Below are 14,541 nucleotides of genomic sequence, written 5' to 3' on the forward strand. Positions count from 1 at the left end.
GTAATCTGTTCTAGCTAGCTAAGTATACAGAAGTCATAGTGGAGTTCTTTGGGGTCTTCTAACGCCTTTATAAGTAAAGCAGATGTTAGTTCATGTACTTGACAAGTTGAAGCTGATAGGCTTGTGTGGTTGTCTTCTCTACCTTAGTCCAGTTTCTGTGCCATGTAAGGAGGGCTCTCACCCAGACATCTCCATTCTCACTTGGCTACACAAGTTTGGGGACTTCTCTTACTTTTCCACCATGCCTTGGCTGCTTTCCCACCCCACCCCTACTTTGTTACAGTCTTCCCCTATTAAATTGTAAACTCTTTGAGATCATGGATTGTCTTTTTTTTTCCATGTTTATGTCCCCAGAACTTAGCCCAGTGCCTGGCATATAGTAGGTTCTTAATAAAAGAATGTGCTTTAAAGTTAATAAAACCTGTTGCTGATCCTGTACTTATATCTTTTGCATTAACTGTATTTGAATGTATTAATATATAGTCTTTATATAAAATTTTATATATTTCAAAATGTTTGTGATTTAAAAAAAATAAATTGAGGTTGGAATTGTTTGTTAGAAATAGCTGAGCTTATTAAGGCTTTTAAGGGCTATCATATAGTATGACTCATCAGATGACCCCAAAGTCTGAAAAGTGCTTTTGGAGAGGCTGCTAAGTGGCTCAGTGAATAGAGTGCCAGGCCTAGAGTCAGAAGGACCTGGGTTCAAATCTGGCCTCAAACACTGTATGACCCTGGTCAAGTTACATAACCCCATTTTACCAATCTTCTGCCTTCAAAATGAAACTTGTATTGATTCTAAGACAGAAGGCATGGGTTTTTTCAAAGAGAGTTCTTTAGGTCCCTGGAGTAGCAGAAGCACTGAGCAGTCACTCCAGGAATAACTACTTTTCAACTCATAGATCTTCTCCCCCATACATTAGGGCTTAACTGAGCCATGACACTTCCCAGAGTTCCAGAACATTCCACAATTTCTCACCACTTTGAACTGGTTCCTTTCATTGCACAACCCCCACTAGGAACATCACACTCTCCTCTGATGGAGACTTAATTAGAAAATGTCTCTAAAGTGCTTGAAATTACTCTTTCCTTTCCTCACCCCTACTGTAAATATATAACAATTTTAAAAATCTCAATATATCGTTAATACTTTTTAAATGTCAATTTTATTCCTATTTAACCTTATACAAATAATTCATAATGTGGTTTTCAAAACACATTCCTCATAATTTTGGGATAAATGTGTCGTAAATATTGTCCTTATCTAATAGGTGAGAAAACTAGAGGGGGAAGGAAGAAGGAAGGGAATGAGCATCTATATAGCACCTACTGCATGCCAAGCACTGCTAAATGCTTTGCAAACAGCCTTTAATTTGATCTGTTTGAACTAAGACTCAGATTAATTAATCTGCATACAGAGTCCCTCAGTTAAATAAATGTTAGACTTTAGTAAGTGTCAATATCTGGGACTCCAGTTTTCCCAATCTAAGCCTACTATCTTTACAGCATAGATATTATATTATACATAATGAGTTATTTGGGTATAGTAAAAGGAATACGTAATTCATAGATAGGGGACCTTAGTTCTTAGCACTGCCACTCATTAGCTTTGTACTCTTAAGCAAATTTTTAAACCTGTTTTTGCCTCAGTGTCCTCATATGTAAAATGGGAAGAATAATACTTGAACTACTGCCTGACAGGGTGGTTGTTTGGCTCAATTAATATTAAAAACTACTTTTTAAACACAAAAGTACTCTACAAATGTGCTATGAAATATTTTACCAAAGATGTGTCACACATGTTCTCCTTTATAGTCACTATTCATATTCAGAATATTTACCTACACAGTCAGTTACTAGAATTAGCAATTGTAATTGATACTTGAGTTCTGTTGCTAATTTAGAGACGTGTGTCTCTGTGTCACACCCAGTAAAATATATTTATTTAACATGACCATCTACTTTTGATTAGTGTGATCTTGGTGAGTTTGTTTTTTCATAAAGTTGGAAAAATTCAGAGCCATTAAGTCCATTTTAGCACCAGCAGGTATTTTTGTTACATTCTAAACCTTCTCAAGCCCCAAATACATTATCATGCCTCACACTAACAGCAGATGATTTAGCCTCCTACTTCACTGAAAAGATTGGAGCCATCTGATGAGAACTCCCTCTCATCTTCCCTTCTCCATCGCTTACTACCTAGTGTCATCACCCACCCTCTTCTCCTTCCCTTCTATGTCAAAAAAAGATATACTGCCCTATCCTTCCTCCTCTCTCACATATATTTTCTTTTTTAAATTACATTTTATTTATCTTCATGTTCATATTCTCTTTTGACCCTCTTCCCCATTCCCCCTGCCCAAACTGAGAAAGCAAGAAAAATAAAACTCCTATTACAAACATGTAGAGTCAAACAACAAATTCTTGCATTGGCCATGTCCAATGTATATATGTTTGTGTGTGTGTATATGTGTGTATGTATGTATGTATGTATATATATCACTCTTTCAGAATTTTAACTTTCATTGTTATTGTAGAAGTTCTTTTCCTGACCTCACCTGCATTAGATCATATAAGCTTTCCCAGAGCGCTTTGAAACTATTCCTTTCATTATTTCTTATAGCACAATCCTATTCTATCACACTTATAAATACCACAGCTTGTCCAGCCATTCCCTTTGGGTGGGCATCCCCTCCCTTTCCAGCTCTTTGACACAAAAAAGAGCTGCTCTAAATATTTTGGTTTATGTCTAGGTCCTTTTCTTCTTCCTTTGATCTCTTTGGAGAACAAGCCTGGTAGTGGCATCACTAGGTCATTGAGGATGCATAGTCTGCTAGCTTTGGAGGCATCGTTCCAAATTGCTTTCCATCCTGACTGGAATAGTTCACAGCTTGACTGACTTAATGCACCTGTCTGCTCACAGCCCCTCCAGCATTATCATTTTCCTTTTTTGTTAACTTTTCCAAGTAGATAGAAGTCTCGTATGCATGTATGTATGTATATATGTATACAAACCCTTACCTTCTGTCTTAGAATTGATGCTAAGTATCAGTTCCAGGCTAGGCAATGGGAGTTAAGTGACTTGACCAGGGTCACACAGCTAGGAAGTGTCTGAGGCCAGATTTGAATCTAGGACCTCTCATTTTCAGACCTGGCTCTCTATCTATCCACTGAACTAATTGCCCTTACTTCTTTTCTTTCTACTCATTCCTTCAGTGCAAGCTTCCTTATGCAAAGATGACATCTTTATCAGATTTATAAATGATAGAAAGCTGGAGGGAATAGTTAACATACTGGATGAACTAGAATGCTTAAAGATCTTGGGAAGCCAAAACATTGGGTTGAATCTAATAAGATGAAACTAAATTGAGTTAAATGTAAGTTCTTTTGGCTTCAAAAAATCAACTTCATATGTATAAACTTGGTGGAATTATCTTGCTTTTATTCCCACATGACATTGCATCTCCTGATACTGTACTTTGTCACAGTTGCCTTCTGTCCCTGGAATGCCCAAGACCCTCTGGTCTCTGCTTCCTTTAAGACTTAGTTCAAATAAGGGCCACACAAGTTGCCTTTTTCATCCCTGTCACCATCTCCCTCCTCCTTGTCCTGCATTTCAGACCTCCCAGAGAACTCTGTCTTTCTTTAAAAGTCCTATTTGGCATATTGGTGATTATAATTACTTATGCATATGCCATATACCCTTAACATTCTATAAGCTTCAAGTCTTATTTAAATTTTTTATTTGTCTCAGAATCCAACACATGTCTGTGGACATAGTAAGTGTTTAATAAATATGGAATTAATTCAGTTTTCAAATTTGAATACACATGAACTTTTACCTCTTTCATTGGCATTGGAGAACAGATTAAGTTATCGATCAACAAGCTTTTATTAAATGCCAGTTATGTGCCAGGTATTATTCTGGGCTTTGAGGATACAAATACAAAGAGTGAAACAATCCATAACTTTTAAAAGGCTTATATTTGAATGGGGAACTCATTATCCCCATTAATCTTAGCAGCTGGGGGAGAGATTTTCTCTTTTCCTTTTTGTCCCTTGTTCTATCATCATCTCACACAAATTCACCTTAAAAATGCAATTGACCATTTAAAGAACAGAATCCATATGAAAAGTAGTTGATGTAAGGTGGTCTAGTTCATGCAGAGCTAGAAGGGATATCAGAGCCAAGTGGTCTAACTTTTCAGCTTACAAAAGGGGAAACTGAGGCCCCAGAAGTAACTTGCCCAAGTTGCCCAGTATCCAGGGTCAGAATTAGAATACAGGTTCTTTGACTCCAGTGTCAATTCTGTTTTTCTCTGTGGCACACTACCACCCCATTCTTAAATAAGAAATAGAAATGAGTGCTTTCTCTGTTCTTTTCTAGATACCAAGCAGTATTGAAGACATATTTAATGATGATCACTGTATCAACATTACCAAACAGGTAATAAGATTCTTTAAGAGCATTGTTTTTGAAAATACATCCTACAAGGCGAAATTTCAGTTGAAAAAAAATTTTTTTTTTAACATGCTTGTAGAGTCCACACTTTTGGATTTTGGCTCGGGCCTTAAAGGAGTTTGTGGCAATGGAGGGTCAAGGAAGTTTACCTGTTCGAGGCACCATTCCTGATATGATTGCAGATTCTGGAAAATTTATAAAATTACAAAATATGTAAGTAATTTTGTTGAGATATGTAATTTTGAAAAAGATGTTTAACTTTACTGTTCCACTGGTTCCCCATGTTTTATGGTTCCCCCCCAATAATGTTTTTCACTGATTCAGATGAGAGACCAAATAAATTATGTGATGTTCCTTGGATTCATAGGGTGAAGATGGAAATTCACATATGCAAATATTTCAGTGGATCTGTGATGTTCTTGATATAGATCTTCCCTTGCTATAGATCGCAAGCTGTCCATAACCTCTCATCCTGTTCTTCTTCATGTTCATGTTCCTTCCATAAATTTTTTTCCTCCCAATTTTTTAATCTTGAAAAAACAACTAAAAATGGGGCATCTAGGTGACTCAGTAGATAGGAGCATCAGGCCTGGAGATGGGAAGTCTTGGATTCAAATTCGGCCCCAGACATTTCCTATCTCTGTAACCCTGGGCAAGTCACTTAATCCTAATGCCTAGCCCTTTACCATTCTTCTTCCTTGAAGCTGATAGCATCAATTCTAAGGCAGAAGGTATGGGTTTAAAAAAAACACCTAAAACAAGCACTTCCTTATATACAGTAGAACTAGAAGAGAGGGTTTTAATGTGAAACTATGTCTCTTGTTATGTAACGCTTGCTATTCTTTTACGTATATAGTAAATCCAACAAGTTACTCTCAAAAGCTATCCTATTTGTGATTCTGGCTTTCCTTCTATTCTCTTCTGTGCTTTTCAAAACATATTTTAATCATCTTCTTCTTTTTCTTTTTTGGGCAACTTTTCCCCTAGCTTCCTACAACCTTCTGTTTCTCCTCCAGAATTGAGAAAAAGAAAAGCAATGTCTTTGTAACAAATATACATAGGCAAGCAAGATACATTCCTTCACTGGCCATGTCCAAAAGCATACCTCTTTCTATATCTTGAGTTCATTACCTCTGTCAGAAGCTAGATGCTTCATTATATTGTTTGTTCCCATAGATTTTTCAACAGAGGATTCATTCAACATACTAAAGATTTTTCTCTAAATCTTCTTAACATTTCATGAATAAATCGGAAAATTTGCCTCAAAATGAATAGCACACATTGTGGATTATTCATATGTAGTAAAGATCAAATTTCAAATAACATTAGAACTATTTTAGTTTTTATACATATGGTCAAAGATTTAAAGCTAGAAAGGGACCTGAGAGATCATTCAAGTTTACCTCTTGGTTTTACAGATTTTACAAGCTCAGGTTTTGTGACTTGCCAAAGGTTCCAGGGCTATCAAGTTGTGGAGTCAGAATCAAAACCAGATTTCTTGACTCCTGGAATCGGTGCTTTTAGTACCAAGCCAGGATACTTCCAATGATCCCAAGTGTCACTTTCCACATAATCTTACATGGCAGCAGATGTCAGGTATTATGAAACCAGCATCTTGAGGATAAGAAATGGATATCTTTTGTTGTTTCATTGCAGGATATTATTTTGAAGAGTGCTTCAAACTGCTCTGAAAGCTATTTTTCATTCTCCTATTTTTCAGTTACCGCGAAAAAGCAAAAACAGATGCTGCTGCTGTGGGTAATCATGCTGCCAAATTGCTCCAGTCTATAGGTCAGGTGAGTTGTTGGCCCAGACTGCTTTAGTCTATTCAAGTCCCATTTAAAAAATATTTTCCCAAATCCTACAAAAAGCTCTTCTGATCTCTTATTGACACTATTGCACATTGAATTCTCTTTTTACTTTTGCTTTTGCTCTGGAACAAAACAAACATTTTGTCTTTTTACAGGCACCAGAGTCCATTTCACAGAAAGAATTAAAATTACTCTGTAAGTTGCCTTGCATTCATTTGCTTTATTATTTTGCTTGATGTAATGTATACAAAGTCTGTTGCCAGGGAGATTATCAAGAAGTTTAAATGAATACAAATTTATATAAGTTCTTCTGTTGATGCAATTATACTTAAATGTGTAAAGATCTATGATGATTAGTTATTTGTGAATTTTCAAAGAAAAAAATGGAAGGTTTCACTTTGCAAACAGATATTTATTAAGTACCTGATATATATACAAGGGACCAAGCTAGATAAAATTGTATAAAACTTAGCCACTGGGGGCAGCTGGGTAGCTCAGTGGAGTGAGAATCAGGCCTAGAGACGGGAGGTCCTAGGTTCAAACCCGGCCTCAGCCACTTCCCAGCTGTGTGACCCTGGGCAAGTCACTTGACCCCCATTGCTCACCCTTACCAATCTTCCACCTATGAGACAATACACCGAAGTACAAGGGTTAAAAAAAAACACAAAAAACTTAGCCACTGAATAAATTTTATATCTATAACTATTCTGATTAAAAATCAAATTTTGCATTTCTACAAAATTCCTTTTTTTTGTTCATTTTAAGTAATGTGGAAAAAAATTAGAATAAATGGTTATCTAAAATGTGTGTGGAAGATGAATCTTAGAGGACATGCAATCTCCCTTCTACTTATTTACTGTTTTATCAATTATGTCAATTTTATTTTGACCCATGTGGTTGCAATGTAATGAAGAGTTTTTTAAGTCCTATGGAGAATGATTATTGTCCAAAAGATTGTTAACATTTTCTTTCATTTCTTAAAAAAGTCAGTTTTAAAACAACAAAACTCTACTCTGAGTGGAACCCTCAAAGATTTTTTCCCAGGAGCTTTTCTGTTTCTATAACAAGGAAGAAAATTAGAGACATTTTAAATTGAGGAAGCAGATTTTCCCTCAGAGATATTACTGAAATTCAGTAGGAGAAGCACAATTGGAATCAGTGCCCTACTCTACTCCCAATTCCCTTATACAGAGGAAATAGAATAGGTAAAAGTGAGATTGGAATAGCATTGTCTGTGAAAAAGATAGAGTTTGTGTGGAAATCCAGAAGTCAGAGGAGCAAGAGGAGGAGGAGGGGGAAGAGCTTGGAGGAGAGTCTTTGCAGGAAGATTAATGAAGGCAGAAATGGAAGGCATGCAATTACTCAATTCATTTCAATTCACTGGGCATTTGTAGAGGCCCTCCTATATGCCAGGCACTGGGTTAGGTACTGGGCATACAGAGACAAAAAGGAGCTGCATTCACAAAGACCATATGCACAAAAAGAGGAGATAGAGGAGTGGTTCGGGAAGCCATGTTTCTTGATGTGGAGGTGCGATTTAAAACTGACAAGGCCCTTGAGTTACCCAGACATCTGCCCAAAGCAGAGCAACCAGTACCTCAGGTACCTGAATGATGATTTTATCCTTCAAATATTAGAAAAACTGCCTTAATGGCCTGAGAGAAGGCTGGGCTTAGAGTGAGAAAAATCTGGTTTTGGAACTGGTTATAGAGGAAAAGAGAAAAGCTGTACTTAGTCTTATATGCAGCCTAGATTTTAGGAAAACTTCAGGTTTTCAAAAAGTTCAGTTAGAGGATAGATAAGATTCCATGTCCTAAAATTCTTTAGCCCAAGCAGGATAAGAAGTTCTTAGATATTGAAATTTTGAGGATACAAAAAGAAAAAAATTCCAACAAATAGGAAAAGGACAAGTAGTCTAAAGTGACTGGGGTATATGCACAAGGAGCTCATTAATCAGCTTAAAATTTTAGAATATACATAGCATAGATGGAATTAAGAACAGATAATAGAAAGTGAATACAAAATTATGGCATCATTTTACAATAAGATTGTTGTGTCAGAAGTGCTAAAACTAAGAATAGATAGGTTCATGAGGAAATCTAAGGCAGACAAAAATGATTTTTATTTAAAAAAAAAAGAAAACAAAACTCTCATTTGGATCCAAGAAAATCAAAGGTAGAAAGGTACCACATTTACCAAAATATTCACTATAGCCCCTTGTTTCATTTCTCCCCTTTTTTATTATTAGGAACTTAGCAAACATCAGCATTAATATTTCTCTATTATAATGGAACAAGAGGAAAAAGGGAACTATGTCTTAAACTTTGACTTCATACCATGTACAGCTTAGTATATTTCAAATTTAACATGGTAGTTCTAGCACTACTTAGCTTAGAACATCCTTCTCCTCTCTTGTATTTTTAAATGATTCATTGGCACTTTCATTCTTTTTTAGTTTGACTGTCACTCCAGAGTAAAAGCTCTCCCTTGTAGAGTCCTCCCAAACAAATCCACACATTGGTCATGACTGAAATTGTGTATCTCATTCAGCACTTGTAGGCCGTCACCTCTTTGCTAAGAGGTTGGAAGCATAATTTGTCAGTCTTCTGAAGTGATTGACAATACATTTATTGTCATTCTTAAGTTTTTCACAGTTTTTTTTCCTTTTTAGTGCTATAGTCATTGTATATATTGTTCTTCTGGTTCTGTTTGCTTCGTGCTGCATCAGTTCTCGAGTTTTTTCTGAATCCCTCATTTGTTATGACTCAATAATATTCCATTACTTTAATTTACTATAATTTATTTAGCCATTTTCCAACTGATAGACACTTTGATTCCTGTTCTTTGTTACCACAAAAAGAGGTGTTCTGGTTATTTTTGGACACCTGTCTCTTCTGTCTTTGATCACATTGAAGTATAAACCTGGAGTATAGTTCCAGATAGCACAGTAGCTCTTTTTGTGGTAGCAAAGAACTGGAATCAGTGTATGACCATAATTTGGGAAATGGCTGAACAAATTATGACTTATGCACATAATAGAACATAAGTAACAGTGAATGTAGGGAATTTAGAGAAACATGGGGAGACTTACATGAATTGATTCAGAGAGACATAAGCTAGACTAAGAAAACACTATATATAGTCACTGCAACAATGAAAAGAAAAAGAAAATGGCTCTGAGCATTTTGTAATTATAGTGACCCTGGAGCTGGTCCCTGCAGAAGAGATGAAGAAATACCACACTTTCTTTTGGGTAAGAAGCTGGCTGCTCTTGGTGTGGATTGTTGTGTATGCAGTCAGGCAGTGTCTGTTTGTTCATTGGTTTAGATGAACTGTAATTTTTCTTCTGTCTTGATTGAGGGCTTGAAGAGGAGTATATTCTAAATGAATGTTCGATTAAAGCAAAAGACATCAATAAAACTTTTAAAATATTGGAGAAAAGAAGAGACTAGAAGGGATGGGATGACTACTGCTCGGATAGGATAGGAGTACCCAGTAGAGAGAAGGCAGGGCTATTCCAACTCAATTTACTCATGTTTTCTCTACCAAAAAGAAAATGTTCTTTTGGACACAAATGCTGACCTGGGTCTGATTTAAATTCGGAATCAATCTGAATTGTTGATTCCTGGCGGCCACATTTTAAATTCATATCTATAAATTACATAAAATCTCCCTCTTACATTTTGGCGACCACGAAGGGATCTCCTCCCTCTTACAGGATCATGCCATACCAGGATCATTTGATAGAGCTGAAGATTTTTACCTAGAGAATAGAAGACTCATGAAGACATAGTAGTTGTCTTCACATTCTTGAGGGTCTTCACATGGGAGAGGGTGAATATTTGTTTTGCTTGGCTCCACAGAAAAAAATAGATAAAAGTTGAAAAAAACGTCCTAACATTAGAATGATCCCAAAGTAAAATGGTCTGACTTTGGGTTTGACCTCACTGGCGTTCTTTAACCAAGGGCCATGTGAACATTAGCTGGCTGTGATGTTGAGGAATTTCTTGTTCAGATAGGAACCTCAGATATGGCTTTTGAGGTCCATTCCAGCCCTGAAATTCTATGATTTATTCATTCATTCATTTAAAATAAACCCTTACCTTCAGACAGAAGAGTAGCAAGGGCTAGACAATTAGGATTAAGTGACTTGTCCAGGGACACACAACTAAGAAGAGTCTAAGGTTAGATTTGAACCCAGGTCCTCCTGGGTTCTGTTTTTTTTTTTTTTTAATTAAAAAATTTATTTAATAACAAGTTTCCTATGAAGTTTTCTGAAGTTATATAATTTAAATTGACTCCCTCCTTTCTTTCCTTCTCCCTCCCAGAGTTGACAAACGATTCAGTCTGAGTTATATATGTATTATCATGCAAAACATGTTTCCCTATTATTCATTTTTGCAAATGAATAATATTATAAAACCAAAACCCTAAAACGTATACCCAAATTAGTGATTAATCATATGCTTCCATCCGCATTCTTACTCCAGTAGTTCTTTCTCTGGTGGTGAATAGCATTCTTTGTCATAAGTCCCTCAGAACTGTCCTGAATCATCATATTGCTTAGAGTAACTAAGTCTTTTGCAGTTGGTTGTTCTACAATATTGCTGTTACTGTGTACAATTTTTTTCCTAATTCTGCTTATTTCACTCTGCATTAGTTCATATGTAGGTAGGTCTTTCCAGCTCTTTCTTCTTTCCTTATATCGCCATAGTATCCTATCAACATCATATACCACAATTTGTTCAGCCATTCCTCGACTGAGGGACATCCCTTTAGTTTCAAATTCGTTGCCACCACAAAGAGAGCTACTATAAATATTTTTGTACCAAGTCCTTTCCTTTTTTTTTTCCCCATCTCTTTGGGTAGTGGTATTACTGGATCAGAAGGTATACATTCTTTTATAACCTTTTAGACATAATTTCAAATTGCCCTCCAGAATGATTAGATCAGTTCACAACTCCACCAGCCATGCATTAGTGTCCCAATTTTGCCACATTCCCTCTAACATTTATCATTTTCCTTTATTATCATATTGACCAATATTTTAATTTGCATTTCTCTAATTAAAAGAAATTTAGAACATTTTTTCATATGATTATTGGTAGCTTTGATTTCTTCACCTGAAAACTACTGGGGAATGACTTGATTCTTAGAAATTTGAATTAGTTTTTTATTAATTTGAGAAATTAGACCTTTATCAGAGAAATTTGTTAAACTTCCCCCCCCCCAGTTTGTTGCTTCCCTTATAGTCTTGGTTGCATTAGTTTTGTTTGAATAAAACCTTTTTAATTTAATATAATCAAAATTATTCAGTTTATATTTTGCAGTGTTCTCTGTTTCTTGTTTGGTCATAAATTCTTCCCTTCTCCATAGATCTGACAGGCAAACTCTTCTATGTTCCCTTAATTTACTTAATATCACTCTTTATGTTTAAATCATATACCGATTTTGACCTTATCTTGGTATAGAGCAGTGATGGCAAAACTTTTTAGAGATGGAGTGCCCAAACTGTACCCTCACACCGCATGTGAGCTGTCCTCTTACCCCAGACAGGAAGGAAGAAGTGCTCCCATTGAACTGCTGTGCAGAGGGGTGGGTCATGTGAAAAATGACCTCAGGTGTGTGTGGAGAGAGGGAGGGGAGCAGTCCCCCTCCAGCATGTGTACCATAGGATCGCCAACATGGGTATAGGGTGTGAGATATTGATCTAAACCTAATTTTTGCCAAGTTGTTTTCCAATTTTCCCCACAGTTTTTGTCAAAAAAGTGAATTCTTATCCCAAAAGCTGGAATCTAGGTTTATCAATACTAGATTGCTAAGGTCATTTACCCCCAGTCTATTCCATTGATCTTCCCTTCTTTTTCCTAGCCAGTACCAGATTGTTTTGATTTTCACTGCTTTATAGTATAGTTTAAGATCTGGTACTGCTAGACCCCTATCCTTCACATTTTTTTTCATTAGTTCCCTTGATATTCTTGATCTTTTGTTCTTCCAGATGAATTTTGTTATTATTTTTTTAGTTCTATGAAATGTTTTTTTGGTAGTTTGATTGGTATGGCACTGAATAAGTAAATTAATTTAGGTAGGATAGGTTCAGTGATTTTTTTTTCTTTCTGTGTCATTTTTTAAAAATTGTTTTAGTCTTAAAACAATTATTTAATTAATTAATTTAGATTATTTTTCCGTGGTTACATGATTCATGTTTTTTCACTCCCCTTCTCCCAACCCCCTCCCATAGCCAACATGCAATTCCACTGGGTTTTACATGTGTCATTGATCAAGACCTATTTCCATATTATTAATATTTGCATTAGGGTGATCACTTAGAGTCTATATCCCCAATCATATCCCCATCAACCCATGTGATCAAGCAGTTGTTTTTCTTCTGTGTTTCTACTCCCACAGTTCTTTCTCTGAATATGGATAGTGTTCTTTCTCATAAGCCCCTCAGAATTGCCCTGGGTCATTGCATTGCTGCTAGTAGAGAAGTCCATTACATTCGATTTTACCTCAGTGTATCCATCTCTGTGTATGCTTTCCTTATTCTGCTCCTTTTAATCTGCAATAATTCCTGAAGGTCTTTCCAGTTCACATGGAATTCCACCAGTTCATTATTTCTTTTAGCACAATAGTATTCCATCACCAGCAGATACCATAATTTGTTCAACCATTCCCCAATCGAAGGGCAGCCCCTCATTTTCCAGTGGGTTCTGTGATTTTTTTTAAGATTATATACTTAACCCTACTTCCCAACTATAAGGTGAATAGAATAAATAGAAACAAACTATATATTCTATAAGAATTCTAGTTTCAACAAATATTTTTAAAAATTTTATTTGAATTGCTAAATTACAAAAATTACAGGTAGAAGGAGTTAGTTGGTATGCAGTGATTAGAGGACTAGATCTGAAGTCAGAAAGACATGAGTTTGCATCTGTCCTTAAATACTAATTGTGTGACCCTGAGCAAGTCCCTTAGCCTCTGTCTTTTTCAGTTTCTTCATCTGTAAAATGGAGCTAATAATTTTCCAGGGTTGTTATGAAGATAAAATGACATATTTGCAAAATACTTTACAAAATACTTTGTAAACCTTAAAGTGCTATAGAAATGCCATCATCATTATTATTAAACTAGGTATAGTGTAAGAATGAGAGTCTGTTGGAAGCCTTGGTGTAGTATAAAAGTCCCGGTGGAGTAAGAGGGTCTGGGTCAACATCTCAGTCATCCTACTTCAAGACTAGGTGACCTTGATCAGGTTGCAGAATTTTTCCACATCTGGTGCATCATTTATGAAATGAGGGCATGAGATTCCATCTCTTAAGGTCTCTTCTTGATAGAAATAATAGGATCCTGTGTTTTTCCACATTGCTGAAAATGAACAAAATAAGATACTTTTGTACAGATGTAAAACCTTTTTATTCTGGTGCTGGGGGAGAAGAGGTTCACATCCCAGCTTCACCAGGGATCCTTAGCTTCCTGGAGCTATAGTCCTGTATTTAAATTGGAATCCTGATAACCTTGACTCTCTCTGTCCCAAGGTTACATCCTTTAGGGGCAATCCATGGGTTTGTGCTGAGGCAGGTCATGTGAAAGTACTTTGTAATGGTAACATAGCAGTTATTGTTATGTACCACATCATCCATTCTTGGATTTATTTGTCCACTTTTAGAAAAAATAGAATTTTAAATTAACCTTCAATAGCAAAGTAATTGCCAAGGAAAAATCAAGTCATTGAATCATTCTCCACTCCACCTCTACACAAAGGGAACAGTTTCCCCCATATCCACTTGCTGGGGAAGAGAAAACGCTTTGCACATAATTCCTATCTCCAGGCTGTCACCAGAAGCCTACCAAACCTCAGCCATGCCCCACTCCACCTGTGCCCTGAAGCTGTCTCTGCTGCTTTCTGCTGTAGCTGTCTTGGTCACTATTTTCTTTTGTCTGTGCCCTTTACTTACGTATCCATATCCGAGTTGTCCCTCTTACATTCTAAACTCTCAGAAGCTCTGAAGGATTGAGTCTTATTGATAGCTGAGCTTTCCCTATTAGGTAGACACTCAAGTATTTGTTGATTTGATTCAATACCCCCTTTAGAAAAGAGGTCTGATCAGGTACCTAAAAAGAAACAGTCACACAGAACACAGCCCCATGTTTCTCTCTCGGGAATACTGAAGTCCAACTAGATGGTTTTAATTGCCTTGGTTGTCACATACATGACATCATGCATTTTCTAAGGGCAGAACACTGAGCTAGGTGCAGAGTGAA

The 14,541-nt window shown here is 36.4% G+C and overlaps 1 protein-coding gene across 1 annotated transcript in view; it reads left to right on the plus strand.

The window, feature by feature from the left end:
• Positions 1–14,541, plus strand: part of NAE1 (NEDD8 activating enzyme E1 subunit 1) — a 55,437-nt gene that overhangs the window by 32,257 nt on the left and 8,639 nt on the right. The window contains exons 12-15 of the mRNA XM_044663232.1: positions 4,388–4,447; positions 4,542–4,675; positions 6,183–6,258; positions 6,429–6,468. Coding sequence (XP_044519167.1) covers positions 4,388–4,447; positions 4,542–4,675; positions 6,183–6,258; positions 6,429–6,468 — 310 coding nt within the window. The remainder of the gene's footprint in view (positions 1–4,387; positions 4,448–4,541; positions 4,676–6,182; positions 6,259–6,428; positions 6,469–14,541) is intronic.

This window comes from Gracilinanus agilis, chromosome 2 (assembly GCF_016433145.1).
Source record: "Gracilinanus agilis isolate LMUSP501 chromosome 2, AgileGrace, whole genome shotgun sequence".
Classification (NCBI taxonomy): Eukaryota; Metazoa; Chordata; class Mammalia; order Didelphimorphia; family Didelphidae; genus Gracilinanus; species Gracilinanus agilis.